The sequence below is a fragment of the Prinia subflava genome, chromosome 7 (genome assembly GCF_021018805.1).
Source record: "Prinia subflava isolate CZ2003 ecotype Zambia chromosome 7, Cam_Psub_1.2, whole genome shotgun sequence".
Taxonomy (NCBI): domain Eukaryota; kingdom Metazoa; phylum Chordata; class Aves; order Passeriformes; family Cisticolidae; genus Prinia; species Prinia subflava.
The window spans coordinates 31,954,117-31,973,885 of NC_086253.1; the positions used below are offsets into that span (position 1 = coordinate 31,954,117).

At 37.5% G+C, this 19,769-nt stretch overlaps 1 protein-coding gene across 6 annotated transcripts in view; it reads left to right on the forward strand.

Moving 5' to 3' along the window:
- FAT1 (FAT atypical cadherin 1) overlaps window positions 1-19,769 on the forward strand; it is a 105,499-nt gene that overhangs the window by 3,552 nt on the left and 82,178 nt on the right. For all 6 annotated transcript variants that reach the window (XM_063402075.1, XM_063402076.1, XM_063402070.1 and 3 more), the window contains exon 2: window positions 5,589-8,877. In XM_063402075.1, coding sequence (XP_063258145.1) covers window positions 5,610-8,877 — 3,268 coding nt within the window. In that variant the 5' untranslated portion in view covers window positions 5,589-5,609. The remainder of the gene's footprint in view (window positions 1-5,588; window positions 8,878-19,769) is intronic.

Consider the following 19,769-nt stretch of genomic DNA (forward strand, 5'->3'; position numbering starts at 1 on the left):
CCTGCTCCCCGCCCCCCCCTGCTCCCCGGCTCCCCGGCGCCCCGATCCCCCCGCGGCTGCCGGGGTTGGCCGGGCTGTAGCCGGAGCCGCTCTCCCCGGAGAGCCAGCAGGACTTCAGCGGGCAGGTTCCGCCTAAGTTGGGCAGAGCTGGAGGAAAAGAGCTGGCGGTGCTGCTTTTCCCTGAGGCAAGGTGTCTGAGTGCGTCTGATGGGCCATTGCAAACTTGATTCTCGGGTGAGCCGGCAGGGGCGGTTGGCGGCGGCTGAGAAATACCTTAGGATGAATTTCTTTGTTCGCACTTCTACTCCGCGTCCCTCCCCGGATTGCTCCGAAAATAAAGGGCAGTGCCCGCCAGGACCTGGCGTTAGGCAGCGGCTCTCCGGAAGAGCCCGGCTGGACTCATTAGTCGGCTTCTGTTGCTTCTTTTATTCTTCTTTAGGGCAGTTGAAGCAGATCAAAGTTATGTTTGAAAGATGCACCTTTTAATCTCGCTCGTCAGCAAGTGACGCCGTGTTTTACTGCTGATACTATTCCCTCTGTTGTAAACTTTTTTTTTGGAAACGCATTACTAAGTTAAAGAAGTGCTGCCTTCTAGCAGTAAGTTTTCCTGCGGTTTAAATACTTGCATACAAGTTTTTCCTAGGGAGTGGCATAGGAAATACTACCTGTATTCTTTTACCACCTCTGCCGTCTCTCTGTAGAAGAAAAGAACGTTGCATAATAGATGTGTATTTCCCGTTTGCTTTTCTAACCGTGTGGAAATAATTCAGCTGTTTAGTGAGTAAATATCTTGCTTGCATGCTGTAAACTATTTTTCAAGTTTTTGTTTTATTCACTGCGAAATCCTAAAATCTCTTTTAGGAGACTGAAAGACGAGCTTTAGTAGTCACCCCAGAAGAATGATAGGGGTTTTGTTTGTTTGTTTTAATTAAGCATGCTAAAGAACTTTGCATGGCTAAGTTAACTCTGATACCAGTTCAAGTAAGCAAATGTAAAATGGCTTTAAACTCACAAAGATTTCCTTTTTTCTTTTTTGAAGTTTGAACCTGAATTCAAAATGAGTAGAACTATTTTTTGTCACGACAAATTTTAGGGTGCCATGCTAAATTTCAATCAAACTCTTATTCACAGAGATTGGAGGTCTGCTTTTCCTTGCACAGCTCGTATTAGATACACCAGTAGGTGACTGCCTACAGATAAACAGTTGATATTCTCCATGTGAATCTTTGTTTCATTCTAGTTGCAGTATCTTTGCCTGCTGTTGGAATATAGGTGCTGCATTTTCCTGTTAACATCTAATATCTCGAAAACATAAGTCAGAGTATCTCATCAGATTAACTCATGATGTGGGGAATACAAACATAAAACTTACTGGACTTTAGTCACATGTTGAAACTGTTATGTTAATCTCTGCGACAATGTACATTTTTTGAATAACTTACCAGCTTTACTAAAGTAACACTACCATACACTCTCATCATGTGTTAATTTTCTGAATACCAAAACACCTTCCCTCTCTGAAAAGTTAAAGTCACTGTTAATTTGCTTGATTGGAAAGTTAAGCGTGTTGGAACAGCTGAACCTGGTATTTCTTTTTTCCCATCAGACCACATAAATAATTGTTTTTAAACAAGTGAAAAGGGTAGGTGCAACCACAATTAGTGCAGCTTGCAAAGTCACACGATCTCTCACAGACTGCTACCCTAGAAATCCTGTCATGACTGTTTAGTTTCACATTGCATTTCTGTCAGACAGATCAGTTGGGTGTGCTGATCAAAACTGATCTTTAAGGTAAATAGTTAATGTTTTGCTTGGTAGGTAGGGTATTCTGGACTTAACTGGTAGAGCTTGTGTGTAGAAAAAAAATAGCAATGAGACTAAGACTTGCTTGGGTATATGGCCTGATTTAGATCCTTTTTCTACCTGTGATTTCTATTGGTGGGGTAGTAAATATCTCAGTGTGTGCTCCCCATAGATATATGGTCAGCTTGGTTCTGTGTATCTAGGATAAATAGGCTAAGCTTGGTTTGGTCTTTTTTTTGCTTGCTTGGCATTGAAATGGCTGTTTACAAAGTTCTATATTTTATGCTAAAACTTTTAAATCTCAAATTATAAACTTTGAAATCTAAATACTGTAAACTTCCTGCTAGAAGAAAGTCTTGTGTATGACTGCTGTCTTATCCAGTCATCTTAATTTGTAAGTTATCAATTTTAGCTCCAAAATTATACTTAGACTTTTAATGTGAAGATATTTCATATTTCTAAGTTGTGTTAATATTTTTTCCATGTACAAATTATGTTAATGTTCTGATCTGCTAATAGTTTTGATAATGTTCTAAGTAGTAAAACTGTCTTACATATCCCAGTTCCAAATTTGCATATAAATAACAATGACCTGGATATGCACATAAATGAAATGATCTGAATAATAATTTCCAGGTAGGAAATCAAAGTTTGTTTGAAAGTAGCTTTTTAGAATAATAAGGTGTGCACTTCTTATGAATTTAGGGCTATGATGTTTTGTTAAGCAAATGGTGGCCTTATGTATTGAACATGGATGCAGAAAATCCTAAACTGGTCGTATTCCAAAGATAATGAAATTTTAGGAGTTCAAAGTGTAGCCTTTGGCTAAAATGTTTCTGAAATTCAGTCATTTTGGCAAGCTGTAATGAGCCATCTCAGTTTATATCTAACACATTATCACTTTTACTTAATGCTTTCATACTTTCTCTTAGTAGTTAATGGCCTTTATAACTGGAATTGCTTAAGACTTCAGATGTTTTCCAAGAATATATTATGTTGATTTTTGGATAATCCTAGTCAACGTTTTTTGTTTTCTAGTAGCTGTGTAAATTGTGACAAGATGGGGAGAGTGTCATGTAAGAATTGCTAACTTGTTTTTACCTGACATGGTTAACTGTTCAGTTGAGAGATACTTTTACTTTCTTGATTGTGACTCAGCAAGTGCAAGGGGTACTCCTGAGGAGTGGATTCTCTTACTAGTGGTTGTGTTATTGGTTGTAATGGGCTGCCTGTTGCTGGTTCTGATCAGACTTGAAGTTGTTACAGAAGAGCAGCAAAAAGTGCCTAAGGTATTATGTCACAGAAAAATATTAATTGTAAAATTTACACGTGTTCAGCTTTGAATATTAATGAGAAGTTTGGATATCTTAATGCAGTTTAATGCATCTTAGTGTGGTACACCTACTGTCTAATGTGCCTGACTTTTGGACTTAAGTATAAATTAAAAATAATAATAAATTATTACTGAGGGAAACTGTGTCTGTAACTGAGGGAAAAAAGAGGGAAGCATCTGATCAGATCAACATAAAATTTGATCATTGGTAATAAATGGCTTCCAAAATTCCAGCAAGAGGGAGGAAAAGCTGGGTTTGCTTCTAAAACATTAAAAAATGATGTTTTAAGCAGTCTTCTTAACAGAGCCTTTTAGGGCAGTCTAGCGGCATCTTAAATTTTTCAGAGTTTTGGAACTAGTAATGTTATTTATTGGAAAGATTTGGTTGTGTATAAGAACTTGCTTTGGTTGGTTGGTTGTTTATAAGCAAATATTTGTTAACTTGGCAGTATGCTGGGACATAAAGCCCTAGAGACCCAAGTGTCTGTGTATTCCCAGGACATATCATAGCCTGGGAAGGAAAATAGATAGGGGAGGAAGAAGATTGTTAAGCTGTTGAAATGGTGACTGTTCCAATCTCACTCATTTTTCTTCTCAACCTTTTCTTCATTTAGTGTTAAGACCTTATAAGTATTGGCTCCAGCTAGTGACTTACTTCAAAGAGCTTTAGTGCTTTTTATTACTTGCTTATTCACTTTTTGTTTGCTATGTTTATAGTTTTAATTGTGCAACTGAGTTGCCAGATTTGGAAGAGACACACTTTCCTCCTTCCAAAAGGATATTCCTTTTCATTACTCTGCAATACTTCCTATTGTTTGTGTGAATCTGAGTCTTAAATTCCTGTCAAAATCACTGACTTAGTAATATCTGTGACTGAATTCCTTCTGAGGTTTTGAAGTGAGCTGTTGACATAAGTAGATTAATTTGCTCTTATGTGTGCTGGTGGGCAGAGTCAGTCCATGGAATGTGAACCAGTGTGATTTCACATACCTACCTGAGCAGGTAGGAAGCAGGGAAGAGAGAAATCATTGTAAGAGAAAATGCGAGTGGAGGAAGGAAGGAGACAACATAAAATTTTAGTGGAGATGGAGAGAACTAGCATGAAGATAGGCACTTAGGAGAGATTTACAGCCAGAGAATAGGATAAGGACAAACTAGGGCTCAAATGTGGAGAGAAAAAGGTCAGAAACAATAAAAGAATCACACAGTGAGTAATTAGTTTGATTTGTACAGCAAATTGGCCAGGGAAGAAAACTCAGAAGGAGAGGTAAGAGCAAAAATTTAAGAATAAATAGGGTAAAGAGAAAGAAATGAATGTGTACTACTTAATCAAAGCAATCAAGACAATGTTAGATTGCTTTCTACTTGTTGGAAAGAAATTTTGCCTCCAAGATCTTGTTGAAAGCTTGGGCTTGTTGAAGAGCCTTCTGAAGCTTTGATTTGTTATACTGTGAGACTTGAAGGAGTAAAGATGGTTGCTGTAAACCCACATGAAGAAGGTGGTCCCAAATGTCTTGTTCCTGTGGTTTCTGCCTTTCTTGGTACTGCAGTCTTGCCTAGATTTAGGTAGTGAAAATGTTACACTGACTTCAAAAGGCAAATCCAGTGAAGGTGTGCCTCTATGACTGTCTTGCAGTTCCAGGCTCTTTCTCTGTCATTTCTGGAGTGTGTTGGAGAACCCTGACTGAAATGTTCCTCTAGTAATTTTCATAGATTCTTGTTCTCGCAGCTCTTGATACTAATTTGTTGCAGATCTGTTCTGAGAGAGGAATAAAGGAATATGTCTAATTCTTTATGGGCTTTACACCTTAGTGGTGCTTGATTTTTTTTTTTTTTTTTTTTCATGTCGAGCACTACTCTTACAAGGGTAGTCGGAGCTGGAGGGAAAACAATACGGAATTATTCTCTGTTTATAGTATTTATAATTCTTGGAAGAGGCGTACATAGGCTATTGATGGTAATATCAAGCTAACTCTTGCAGTTTACTTCCACATACTTGGACATCAGTCACTTTACAATCTAAATGAAATGAGGGAGGAGAATTTTCTACTAGACAAAGTTGTGGTGTGTGAAGTAGAGAACTGGAGTGAATGTTCACTATTCCAGATTAGTTCAGACTTAGCTTTTTTGCTCATAGCAGACAGCATTGACATATTTCTTCTAGCATGTTGCTTCATGGGAATGTTCATTTGAATTTAACTCTGTTCTTCTTGTGTTGCGTTAGTAATTCCTAGACTTTTGCTGTAATGGATTCTTGGCTTTTTTTTTAGTTTTTAAATTAACAGTGTTTCTATTACTGCAAATAATTTTGTCACTTTCTGCAAGAAAAGGATATAGTCTAAATGTGTGACCTACAGCTTTCTTTCAAGTATGAATTCTGAACTAAGCATCAGTGTTTATTTGATAACACATTTGAACAATCATAAGTCTTACTGTATCTCTATTGTTTCAGGGTTTCTTTTTAATTGCTGCCATGGGAAGATACTTGACTATACTGTTGCTGCTGATGCTGCTGGTGCAGCATTTTGGAAACTGTGAAGGAAATCAAAGGTCACATCATGCTCCATCAGTGCAATTTACACAAGTACAGTATAATGCCACTGTATATGAGAATTCTGCAGCCAAGACTTACGTTTGGCATCCAGTGAAAATGGGCATTTACATTACAAATCCACTGTGGGACTTAAGATACAAAATTATTTCTGGTGACAGTGAGAACTTGTTCAAAGCTGAAGAGTATGTTCTTGGAAACTTTTGCTTTTTGAGAATACGGACCAAGGGAGGAAACACAGCTATCCTTAACAGAGAGGTGAAGGACCATTATATGCTGACTGTTAAAGCAGTTGAGAAAAATACAAATGCTGAAACGCACACGAAGGTCAGGATACAGGTACTGGATACAAATGACTTGCGGCCTTTGTTTTCTCCAACATCTTACAGTGTTTCTTTGCCAGAAAACACAGCAATAAGGACCAGCATCACAAGAGTCAGTGCAACAGATGCAGATATAGGAACAAATGGAGAGTTCTACTATAGCTTTAAAGAAAGAACAGATATGTTTGCTATACATCCAACCAGTGGAGTGGTAGTTCTAACTGGTAGACTTGACTACTCGGACACTAAGCGTTATGAGATGGAAATTCTTGCAGTGGACCGTGGGCTGAAGCTGTATGGTAGCAGTGGCATAAGCAGTATGGCAAAACTAACTGTTCATGTAGAGCAAGCAAATGAACATGCCCCTGTTATTACAGCTGTTCCATTGACTCCCTCAGAATCAGACACAGATGCAGCGTATGCAATTGTAACCGTAGAGGACAGTGACCAGGGCTCAAATGGGGAAATAGCATCATTAAATATTGTTGCAGGAGATGCACTTCAACAGTTCAAAACAGTGAGGTCTGTTCCAGGTGGCAAAGAATACAGAATAAAAGCCATTGGTCCCATTGACTGGGAGAGTCACCCTTTTGGATACAACCTTACCCTTCAAGCTAAAGATAAAGGGAATCCCCCACAGTTTTCTTCTGTTAAAGTTGTTCATGTGACATCACCACAATTCAAGTCTGGTCCTGTCAGATTTGAAAAAGAGATATATAGAGCTGAAATAAGTGAATTTGCTCCTCCAAACACACCTGTGATAATGGTGAAAGCTGTGCCTAGTTACTCTCATTTAAAATACGTATTTAAAAACACACCAGGAAAAGTAAAATTCAACTTAAACACTCACACTGGTCTTATTACCACGTTAGAACCCATAAAAGCACAACATGCATCCCATTTTGAACTTGAAGTTGTGACAAGTGACAGAAGAGCTTCTGCAAAAGTAATAATTAAGGTACTAGGCATGAATAGCAGTCCTCCTGAATTTACTCAGACATCCTATAAAGCCTCCTTTGATGAAAATGTGCCAATAGGTACAAGTGTCATGAGAGTAAGTGCAAAAGACCCTGATGAAGGAGAAAATGGTTATGTGACCTATAGCATTGCAAACCTAAATCATTTGCCCTTTGTGATTAACCATTTCAGTGGGATTATTAGTACCTCAGAAGACTTGGATTATGAATTGATGCCAAGAGTTTACAATTTAAGGATTCGAGCCTCTGATTGGGGTATACCATATCGCCGAGAAGTTGAGGTTCCTGTTACTATTATTTTAAATAACTTGAATGACAACATACCTCTGTTTGAGAAAATAAATTGTGAGGGAATAATCCCCAGGGATCTTGGTGTTGGAGAACAAATAACAACTGTATCTGCTATTGATGCCGATGAGCTCCAGTTGGTGAGATACCAGATTGAATCTGGAAATGAACTGGATTTATTTAGCCTAAACCCAAATTCTGGAGTACTTTCCCTCAAACAGTCATTAATAGATGGCCTAGGTGCTAAAATGTCTTTTTACAGTTTGAAAATTACAGCTACAGATGGAGAAAACTTTGCAAAACCGTTGTATATCAACATAACTGTGGCTAGTAGTCGCAAACCAGTCAACTTGCAATGTGAAGAAACTGGTGTTGCCAAAATGCTCGCAGAGAAACTCTTACAAGCAAATAAGTTGCACAATCGTGGAGAAGTTGAGGATGTTTTCTTTGATACTCACTCTGTGAATTTGCATGCACCTCAGTTTAGAAGTACTCTCCCCAGCAGCATTGAGATAAGAGAAGACCAACCTGTGGGCTCCAGCATAATATCTATGAACGCTACTGATCTTGACACTGGCTTCAATGGAAAGTTAGTGTATGTTATTTCTGCAGGTAATGAAGACAGTAGTTTCATTGTTGACATGGAAAGAGGAGTGCTGAAAATTCTATCTCCCCTTGACAGAGAGCTAAAAGATAAATACACCCTCAATATTACTGTCTATGATCTTGGAATACCACAGAAGTCTGCCTGGACCCTTTTAGATATAAAAATTTTGGATGCTAATGACAACCCACCGGAGTTCCTTCAAGACAGCTATTTTGTTGAAGTAAGTGAAAACAAGGAGCCCAGCAGTGAAATAATTCAAATTGGAGCTACTGATAAAGATTTGGGGGCAAATGGAGAAGTCAAATACACTCTTCTTACAGACACAGACAAGTTTACTATTAATTCTTTGACAGGAGTTGTGAAAGTTGTAGGGGTCTTGGATTGGGAGCAACAGCACATTTATTTGTTGAAAATTGAAGCTAGGGACCAACCTACTGAAGAACCTCAACTATTTTCGACAGTTATTTTGAAAGTGGCTGTGGAAGATGTTAATGACAATCCTCCCAAATTTATTCCTTCAAATTATCATGTGAAAATTCGAGAAGATCTTCCTGAGGGAGCTATTATTACATGGCTAGAAGCCCACGATCCTGATTTAGGCCAGTCCAGTCAAGTCCGGTACAGTCATTTGGACAGTGGAGACGGCACCTTTGACATTGACAAAATAAGTGGAGCAGTACGTATTGTACAAAGACTGGATTATGAAAAGAAACAACTTTACAACTTGACCGTGCGGGCCAAGGACAAAGGAAAACCCATTTCATTGTCCTCTACGTGTTACGTTGAGGTTGAGATAGTTGATGTGAATGAAAACTTGCACCCCCCACGGTGCTCTGTATTTGCAGATAAAGGCTTTATAAAAGAAGATGCTCCTGTTGGCTCCTCAGTGATGACAGTATCTGCTTATGATGAAGATGCAGGACGAGATGGGGAGATCAGATATTCCATCAGAGATGGATCGGGTATAGGAGTTTTCCGAATAGATGAAGAAAAAGGTAAGGTGGCTTTCTGTTATTTTTATATAGTAAATAAAATTAAATGCCAAGAAGGAGAGAAGCAGCAATTATCACAGTTGATGTAGATATTCTTGTTAAGACAAAAAGATGTCACCAACAATGTGTATAGTTCTGTCTACTATTTAAGTGAAATTATTTTTATACATTTGATAAGTATTTTCTCTCTAATATTCCCACTTTCATCTAGCCTACCTAAAGCCATGCTTAAGTGTTAAAATCTATGCCACCCAGAAAATCAAGAATACTCTTGATGTAAAATGGACATCTGCCTCATTGAGCACACACACTGTCTTGTGGACTGTGGAACTGTCATACTTTTTAGTCCGAAGTGACGTTATCTTCTGCTCCTTTACATGGGTGTGATGTTGCCATACGTGCTGGTTTTGTTATCTACTTGCATATTGTACAGGTGCCCATCTAGAATTCAGTAAGCAGTGCCTTCTTCATCAGAAGGCTTCTGCTGAAGAAAGCAATGATGCAGCCTTAGAAAAACCTCATATGAATCAAGCAGACTGAACTGTTGACTTATTTCATAAATAATGCATACACTGATGAGAGTGTGAGAATTTTTCCAGTGTTATGTGCTCAGAAGAAATGTAATTTTATTTTCAGTAAAATTTTGGTGCTGACTTTGAACATTTTGGTTGGATGTCTATGTAGCTATCTATTCATTTATGTCTTTGGTAGAGAGCATTGATATTTTGTAATTATCCAAGCATCTTGAAATAAATTGAGAAGGAATCTGGTGCAAAATTTGTCTACAGGTTACATGTAGGTGGATGATGGCATATATGATCAATGTCTTAAAGAAAAAAAACAAACTTGTAACTGAGAATAAAAGGTGGGAATTATGTCTGATTTGTCCAGTAGTCATTTGGTGTGTTCTCTATGCTTCCCACAATTGTGAATGTGGGTAACAGAGACTCATGCAGCCACTTTACTCTTTAGGGTTTGGGTGAACAAACTGTTCCTGACTATTTTTTTTTCTATAGAAAGCCAATTATTAAATTACATGGTTTGTGTCTAAAGAACCAGCTCTACAGGTTGAAATGTAAAAATGCTTCCCTTAGCTTTGCTTTTAACAAAGCATATAGTTGAGATAGTGAAACAGATTCTCTAAAAGTGGAGAATCAAATACTTTCTTTCCAAGACATTGTTGTAGTTTCACTTTTGGCCACTTGGTATGTGTGTAGAATATCAAATTGTCTGTCATTATGCCTTTCTTTTGACATAAGTATGTTAAAGTTCACTGTGTATTATGGTATTTTAGTGTCTCTAGTTGTCCTATAGAATGAGTCTGAGTTTGGCAACTTATTATCTGAGTGACAGGCAGCAGTAAGTGAGAATGAACCTGTCTATGGGTATGTGGACAGGTATGTGTATTTTTGTGTACTGCCATGACAGAATTAGTTGTCTGCATGTACTGGCTCTCTACTCTTTAGGCACAGAGCTAGTTTGCTTGACTAACGAATTGGTGTGAGTTTAAGCAAGTTGCTTTTTATCAGCTGGGTTCACAAAGCTGGCAGAGCTTGAAGCAAACCCAGCTTCTATTTAATAATATTGTCCAGAACAGTGGCTCTGTATTTTCAAGGCAGGGGAGAGGCATTGTCTCTATTCATATCTGGTGTCTAGTGTTTGCAGTTCTTCAGGGATGAAAGTAGAGGGATTTCGTGGGAATGGGTTGGTGGTAAAGAGGGGTTGCTAGTTTTTAATCTTACTGAAGAAGTTCCACTTATGACACTGGTGTGGGAAAGAAAGTGTTTATTTCAGTTTGGTTGATGTGTTTTTTCCATCAAATGGTGATCTTACAGAACTCAGGAAAGGACATTGAGTATGTACAAACTTGACAATGTAACTTAAATTTTAGAATGACATTTTATTTTGGTAAAAAGCCATCAGAACTGTTCTTGATGGCATTCTTTATACTGAAGTGTCTGAATATTTGTCATATTTTTCAAAATGGACTGGCCTTGATACAGGGAGCAGACTGATTATCAGCCAACAAAGCACATTGAAGAATTTGTGAAAGAAGAGATTTGTCAAACAACTTGCTAGCTTTTTCAGCTTGCTGAAAAGTTTTTCTGATTTTGCCCCTGAGCTACATGCCTCATCCTTCTGTCTTTGAAGAGCACCATACTACACTATCAGTTTAAAGACAGATAAATCAGATTTAAGAACTTATTTCAAGTCAAGACTTAACTATTCAGTGGCTCAAAGTGGCACTTTTATCCCTTGCTTACAAGAAATTAAGGACAACAATCATATTTTCAGGTAGACTAGATGATGATAGAAGTGTTGAATAGCTAGTTCCATGCATTGATTTTTTTTGCCTTTCAGGTTGTCTTTCCCATGTTAAGTTTGTTTTATTTTACAGTTCAAAAGGTAGGAAATGGTATTAGTGTTTGATATTTGTACCTGTAATTCTGGTATTTTCACAAGTGAATTTAAAATATCTTTGCCATGATGTCTTGAGTTCTGTTTTCCAAGACTTACCTTTATTTTCGACCTGTGGGTTTTCATAGGTTCAGTTTTCTGCAGTTGTGCCCAAACTATTAGCAGTGAATCTCCTAACAGGGAGCACTTGTCACCAACATTTCCAAACTCAGGAGCTGCTTTGATTACTTAGTTCCCTGACTGCTCTGATGCTTTTCAAGTAGACACAAAAAAAAGATATGTTAGGGGTAAATTTGGTGGTTATATTTTAGCTTTCTTAGAATTCTTAAGCCTGAAAATGCAATAACGGTCAGAAAAGGAGGAGAACAAGATGATAAAAGTCTAGAAAATTGCAATAGTTTCTGTAGCACCTATATCACTGACTATTTTTTGTAATGTAAGAAATAGGACACACACAGTTAACAGGTTTTAAAGTATTTTTCCTTTCCTAAGCTATAAGGAAGTATTTTTCACATGAAGTGTAATAACTTCATGAAACCCATTTCCTCAGGAAGTTATAGAGATTGAAAGTATGACTAAAGAAAATAAATGATACTAATGAGATTATTTTGAGGTTCAGCCTCATGCTATCTTCAGCTCATAAACTCTTAACTGGAAGCCAAGGGAGTAAAGGAGAGAGATCAGAGGTCATCGCTCAATATATAATTCAGAAGTACAATTGTGCCTGATATTGTACAGAAATAAAATTTAAATTGCATGATAAATGATGACTTTGAGATATTATGTGAGAGGAAAAATGTTAAAATAAGATTTTTGTGCTGTGAATTTATATAACAAAGCCATTTGTTTACCCTTTAGATATGTGTTCAGGAGAACTTGGAATTTAAGATAGCTTTTTATTTGTGAGCAGAACTGAAGTCTGTAAATTGAGTTGATCAGTTGGCTGTATAAATTGCCTGCTAAAGCAGCAGTAAAATATTTTCTCAAAGTATTTGATAAGGAGTTGAGCACATCACTGTGTATTAATAATAGAAGGCATTGTGTTGATGCAGATCTCAGTGTACCACAAGAAAAACCCATGCACCATCTAAATCCTGTTAGCAAAGAACAGTAAAAGTGAGATAAATCATGTCAATACCATGCTGTTGTTGCTTCAACTGAGAAAATCTCTAAAGAATTACAGAAGCAATTGCTGGAGCAGAACCTAAAGCAGAAGCTCTATGGGACCAAGGCAATACTGAAACTTCCTTGTCCCAGTTTTTATTCCAGTGGGCAAGGAGGACAAAAGAAGAATGTCGTCCTGTTTACATTTTGGTTTTCAGATACAAGGATGGAGCATTTCCTTCGAGTATTTGCACTCCTTGAAGGTTAATTGAAAGATGGAAGCTCTAGTTCACAAAAAGGGTGTTGGGAAGAGCTCGCAGTATTTCTTCCAGTTGTATAGGCAGGTGAACAGTGTCACCCATTGAGCTGGGTGGGACACTATCATGGGAGCACCAGCATGTGGTGAGCAAGGATCCACAATGATTTTCGGCTGTAAAAATGAGCCTGAGAAAAACTTGTAGCAGTTTTCTGGCCTTCTCCAAAGAATTTTTGCCAAGCAGGTTGCTCTTTTCCTTGAGATATCGAACTTCTAGCTTATTATTGAGAGCTGTTCTAATCTTGTTTCAAGGTTGTTTTGTTACGCTTTTGCTTTTCTTGCTAGTGCTCAGAATTTAGATAACTAAGGGAGCCAGCAGGCTCTGGATGTGTAGATGCCATGGGTCATTTAGCCTAAGAAAGGTCTCATTGGAATGTTTAGGGAAGGTGGGAGCCCATGCTGGAAACTGATGTTCAGAAGTGAAGGAGTGTTTAAGTAATGAATTCCATGGTGTCTGTTAAAACTAACCAGCTGAGTGCTTGCATTTGCATCCTTATACATGCCAATGGTGGGTGTTACATGTAGGCCCTGCTCAGTAAGATTTCAAGTCACAGTGAATTTTATAAACTGATTGTCAGAAACTTAGCAACTAGTTCAACTTGCAAGGTGACCAGCAGGTGTTTTCCTTCTGCAATTGAGGATATTTCGCAGTATGTAACCTAGTTCCAGAATGGTGTAAAGGATGATGTGACAGTCTGAACCTCATACATGATAACCTTATTACTTGTGTTTACAGTGTGTAGTTATTTGTTACCAGGAATTTTACTGCTCTTTCATTAACCTGAACTTGAGTTATTAGGTCATAACTGTTATAGAAGAACAGTAATTCTGCTTTAATGATACAGACAAAGTTTAAGGTGATTAAACGAATTTGCTGACTTAAAAGGAGGCATGACTGGTTTATTAAAACAAAGATCTGTCCAGCCTCAGATGCTGTCTCCAGTAGCATAGGCAGGGCACAGAGCTGATACTTTATTCTAATACTTTCCCAGTCTCTGGTTATTTTGTATTTGGGGAGTTTTCAAGTCACATGGTTTGTAACATTCATGTGCTTATATTTCTTGTGTAGTCTTCCCTTGGAACCATGTAACTTTCATATGTAACCTTGCTACTGTGATAAGGAAAAATTAATTGTTTTGGTAAAGAATATTAAAGGAGCAAGTAAAAAAAAATTAGCCGGGACATGGGGAAGAAAATTAATTTTATTGCACTATCTCTGTATGCATAAAAGTGTCAATAAAGCTCAATGGCTATAGGATGCTATTTTTAATATTCCCAGAACTATTTCCATCTGGGAAGACATTTATTAAGGAGAATGAGCAGGATTTTAGCTGTGTAAAGCAAAGTACTGAATTATACTCACAAAAGGAACAGAGCATAGCTAACATAATAAGTATGTTAACATTGCTTTGTAGTATTCATATAATTCCATTAATATGGATTAAATACTGATGGATTAATTTAAATACAGGATATAATTTATGTACAAATTAACATTTGTACATAAGGGATAGCTTCAGGTTGCATCCCTTCAGTGGTCTTTGGCTTTTGAGCTTTTGGAAGACTGGCATTAGCAAAGTTTAAATGCTGTGATCATCAGTGGAGCAGAACACATGAGCACCCACTGAACAGCTGTTAAACCAGCACCATTTTCTGGAACAGAAACCAACTGGCCTGCATCTATACCAACAGCTCTTGTAGGTTTAGGAAAGGTGACTGTACCCAGACCATCTCCTGGGAATCCTAATCCTGCAGTTCACTCCTAACTGCCCCTTGATCTTTGAAAAATGCTAGTTGGCACAAACCAAACGCAGTTTAAGAGTACACAAGTTCAAATGCTTGGGAATGTTTTCTGTTTGTTTGTTGTAAAGATACAGTCATAAAATACTTGGAGATAGGGGAGGCATTTTTAATCAAAACTGAGACTAGTATGGCTTGAAGTTAACTGTGGTTAAGCAGCCTTACTACTTTCTTCACACTCTTTCATTGAATGTTTGATCTTTGAAGTTACTCCTTCCGTCTACTTTGTTACCCTCATTGTATAAGTCATGGATATAAACATCAGGATATACAAAAACTTAATTTTAAATTAAATTAAAAAAAAAAAAAGAAAAAAAGACACCAAGAAATTACTCATAATTTCCGTTCTTCTACTATACAAATTCCATGTTATATGTTGGCTTAGTGTTTGTTCTGAGTCTTTGAAGATCTGTCAGATTGTAGTCACTGAAAACTATGAACAGAAAAATCTGTTGAGCAAATCTTATTGTAAGAAAGCTACGAAACATTACATTAAAATTTGTAATTTATAAGGTGATGCTGATACTAGGGAAAGAATGTTCTAGGTGGGTTAAATATGATTGACTAATTATTAGAGTATCTTCACGTCATAGACTGTTCGTTTACAAACATTGTGACAGTGGCATTTTCTGCTTGGCTTCTGTCCCCGGGTGCAGTCTCATTGGCACACATAGGTTTTGCAGTTAAAATTCCTTATGTGAGTATTTTGACCAGTCATAAGTGAGAAGGAACTAGGGAGAGGGCCCTCACAGAATGGGGTCTTCTGATGGCATTTTATTCCTGCAGAGCACAGTAGTTCTTCCCACTACGTTTCACGAGAAGGATTAAGAGGTTCACTATTTCTGCAAAATACTAAGTGGCTGCAGCTTTTTGCACAATAAGGTTTTACCCTAGCTAGCTCAGGTACAGTCATGAGTGAAGCTCAGAGCACAGACTAATCTCCCAGGTATTTAATTAGGTTTTAGGGCAGGTTTTTTTCATACTACACTGCATTCTGTACAGCTGCATTGCATTGTACTGAAGTTAATGATTTGCCCATGTAGCTGTAGCAGTTAAATTTCTTCAGTAGCTGAAGCATACATGTCCTAGAGTAAGAATTTAGATTATTCTGATGCAATTTGAAGAAAACCCACAAAACCAACCAAACTAAAAAAAAAAAACCCCAAAAAACCGAAGAAACCAAACCCCAAAACTAAAACAACAACAACAAAAAAAACCCTGAACAACCCTCAACATGCAAAACAGCCAAAACAAACAAACAAAAACAAAACAAAACAAAAAAACCCCCCCAAAAAAAAAACCCCACAAAAAACCCCCACCAAACCCAGAATGATTACTAGGTTCTGTAAACTCCAGGTTAGAGTTAAATTCTTCATCTTGTAAATGTTAATTTGGAAGGTTAATAGTTTAAATGAGGGGTTGCATCAGCACTTCAGTTTGCAATTAAGAGAAAACCTAATTCTAATGTGTGCTGGACATTTGAATGACATTCCAGTCAGCAGACAGGAGTTTTTTTCTTAATCAAAGGGCTTATGCAGATTATTTGTGGATTCTGGAGTTGGCTGGTTAGTTGTCACACTGCCATCTGGAACAGAATTTCATGTCAACACCTGGAATTTGAATACAAACTTAAACTTATTTCTTTGGAAAACAGTACAAGGGCAAGGATCTATTTGTTTGACTACTGTGTAATTAAAGCTCTTGAAAGAACAAAAGTAACACTTTCTGAGTCTGAGAGATGTACTTTTGCGCATATCTCTCTATAAGTGTATGTTGGGTTGGGGTGTTTTTGTGTTTTGAGAAATTTTGGGAATGTATCTGTTCAAGAAGTTTTAGTTTATCAGTACTAAATGATAAAAACCAGCTGTTCTGGAAGCATGAAGTAGGTTAGCTCAGAGATGCAGAAATAGTCTTTAGCTTTCTCTGTGAGGATAGTTTTGTAAAAATAACACTACTTAAAAAAAGGGAGCAGGGCAAGTAAGGATTACTTTGGTAGTTAATTGCTGTGGAAAGATATTTTAATGCTGATACATGTCAAGGATTTTTTCTAGTGGTATATTTCGGGTTTTGGCTATTCTCTCCCTTTGGTGTTGAACTGAGAAAGATGAGCAGCATGAAAACAACTTCACTTACTCTAGATCAGGTCTGCACATTTCTGCTCTCCTGCTGACGCTCTTGTGCATCCTTTGCAGGAGAGTCCTTATCAAGCTTCTCCAGAATCACCAGAAAAAAAGGTTTTGTTTTGACTATGAATAATAAAGCCACTTATGGTACTATGCCCATCCAAACACTATGACCTGTATTTTAAAGCATTTATTCCATGTTTTCATGACCTCTGTTTCCTACCATAATTTTCAGTGGTAGTCAAGCATGCTATATATGGAGCAGAGCTGAAATTCTAGCTTAGTCTGCAAGATGGGAGAGACAATCATATCTGTGTGGGACATTTAAATTGAGGGGGCATACTTGTGGTTCTTAATTACAGATACTAAAAAACTTGGATAGACTATTTCTAACACGGGGTATTATTTTCTGCTTTCTAATTAAGGATAACCCAGTGGGTCTGCATGTGTTTAGTATGATGTTGAAAAGTGAGCAAAGCTGACGCAGAAGATGATCTGTATGGTTTCATTTTGGTTTTATGGATTTTTCTTCTGTGGCATTAAGGCAAACTTGTGCCATTGTGCAAGAAAATACTAGTTATGTTAAAAAAAAAAGTAACTGTGCCTAAATTGAGTAGTATTTTGAGTTTAAAAAACATTTGCTTAAAATTTCATGCAACTTAAATATATTTTCCACCAATTAGTTTTGGTTTTAAAAATGAGGCATTTGGCACATAGATTCTCTTTTATGAGACAGTACAAATAGTTGTAACACCAGCTCACTATGAATGCTTTTTGTGCTTCTAGATCTCCTCCGGTATTAGGATAAATCTAAAAACTTTTCTTCTAAGAGTATAGACCAAATTTAATACAATTTGTGTCTGATTAAAGAAATAAAAAATCCAGGGATCTTAGACTAAGGACAAGGCCTGAATTTGCTGCTGTCCATAGAAAGCAATACAGAAAGTATTTTACTAGGAGATGACTAAATTCAGGTGTCAGGCAGCTATGGTACCAGCAATCATGATAAGCATCTCACACCCAAAAGTTAGTTAAGTGTATGTGAGTACTCCAGTACCTCAGAAGAGGTTACCTGGTTAACCTGTCTGGGACCATCTGCTTTTGACTGGAGTTTGCAGCCTTGTGCTACTTTACTGAGGGTGTGATTATGTTCATTCTAAGGTCTAGAACTAATGGTGCCACTGGATTAAACTGTGATATGATGCTGTTGCATTTGTGTTTCTTTTTAGGTGCATCAAACTAGGCCTGGCATTTGGAACTAAGGTTGAGCTTCAGTTTGGCAGAGGTTAAGGAGGGCCTGGGTTTGGACCAAGGTCCTGAGCAGCCTGGAGCTAGGGAATTACTTTTCTTCTTAGGCTTGAAGAAAACCATGTAATTTGCATTTGTGATGGTGGCAACTCCCAAAGTGCTATTAGGTTGTTAATGCAGCTTTTAGAATTTGTCTTTGGGAAAAGCTGAATTAGTTTTAGACAAACATATTCATCTTATGTTTTCTGTTGGCAGGGGCATCCTCCAAAGTAGTTTGCATTTTCTTAGGTATCCTACTGAGTAAAACATCACCTTAGCTGCCAAATAGGGATCCCATACAAAAGCTGAGGCTCCCCTCCTGTACTGCAGGCATACTGAAAGTAAGGGCTTGTTCCCTTGTGAAAGGTGTTGTTTGGGTTACAGCTTGGTTTGATGAAAACAGAGCTGCCTGGGGGCTGTGTCTCTGTGGGAGATGAACTGGGGCTGAGCCACATGTGGTCCCAAAGATTACCTTATAAACAGCAATCAGTTCAGGCAGCAGAATAGATATTAAAGGCCTACTAACTTGATTGGGTCTCTCTTTGACTTGAAAAGTACTTTTGAGTAGAGGAATAACAAAAGGGAAGGGTTACCAAAAGCTATGGAAGGTCCATCTTGCTATATCACTGTTGGGACATCTGTTGAATTGGGGATTTATTTCCTACTAAGCATCTGCTGAGCTTTTGAAGTACATATTAAGGTCAAAGGAGGGGAGCTTGAAATGATTGCATAATGTTTATTCTTTACTTTGAAGATTTTAGACTTTAATCATACAGCATTTGGACATATTTAACAAAGGACAAACCTACATGAGCATTTGGCAAATTTCCAGAACTTATTACATGCATTAGTTGCAGATTTAGAACTTCGATTTAAAATTATTTTGGGCTTTGCTGAAACTGTGTTTTGCAGGTCCATTTTTTAATCTGTACATCATTCTAACTGCATCTGTGACTTTATTACACTGGATATCTGAATGTGACCAAAAATGAGTTTTCAATTCATCACTCTCCATGTGGCTCAAAAGAAAATCTCTAGCATTCCAGTGCCATCAGAGAGGGATTTTTGGAAAAAAACAGAAATGTCCAAAGAATCTAGAAACAGGAATGCAACAAATCATGTCTCTGTTCAGAAATGAGGTTTCCCCAAGCTCCTTCTGTTCTACCCATGATTCTAATAGCTGCTTCTTTTTAATTTAAAATTATTTGTGAACAAGGATAATCAATATGTTTATGGTTCTTGTAAGTAGTTGCATAGTTTGGATTGGCATTAGGGCTAAAGGGCAAATTGCTGAGTTAGTGGATATAAATTGACTTGACCTACTAGTAGTGGTGGTCATTAATAGTTCATTTGGCTCAGAGTTTTGTGTCTTTGCAGACTTGTCAATGTGGTATTGCTGATAACAGAACTCAGTATCTGCCTGTATGTTGGGAAAGTTACACATAGAAAATACAGTAATTGCATTGTTTTGTTGACTAATCTTATACCTAGAATAATCCTCTCTGACATGAGTCATTTCCAAAGTCTGCATATATCTAAAATCAATAATTTGTGGTATTTATATAAAAGACAGTCTTTTATTTTGCTGATGCAAAAAGCCTAATACCACCTCTATACACCAAAAAGTGAAAATTAGTGAGTTTTGGTTTTGAAGCTGCTGATCACAGAGTGCTTGTTCCTGTTTTGTGTGGGATTCAAGGATGAAAAGCTTACTACAGATACTGTAAATTTCAAAATGCAAGAAGGATAATTTTGGAATAGCCTTCTGATTTTAGTGTTACTGGTAATGTACCTGAACATTACAGAATTGATCCTGTCATGTGAGTTAAAAAAAGAAGATACTGGTA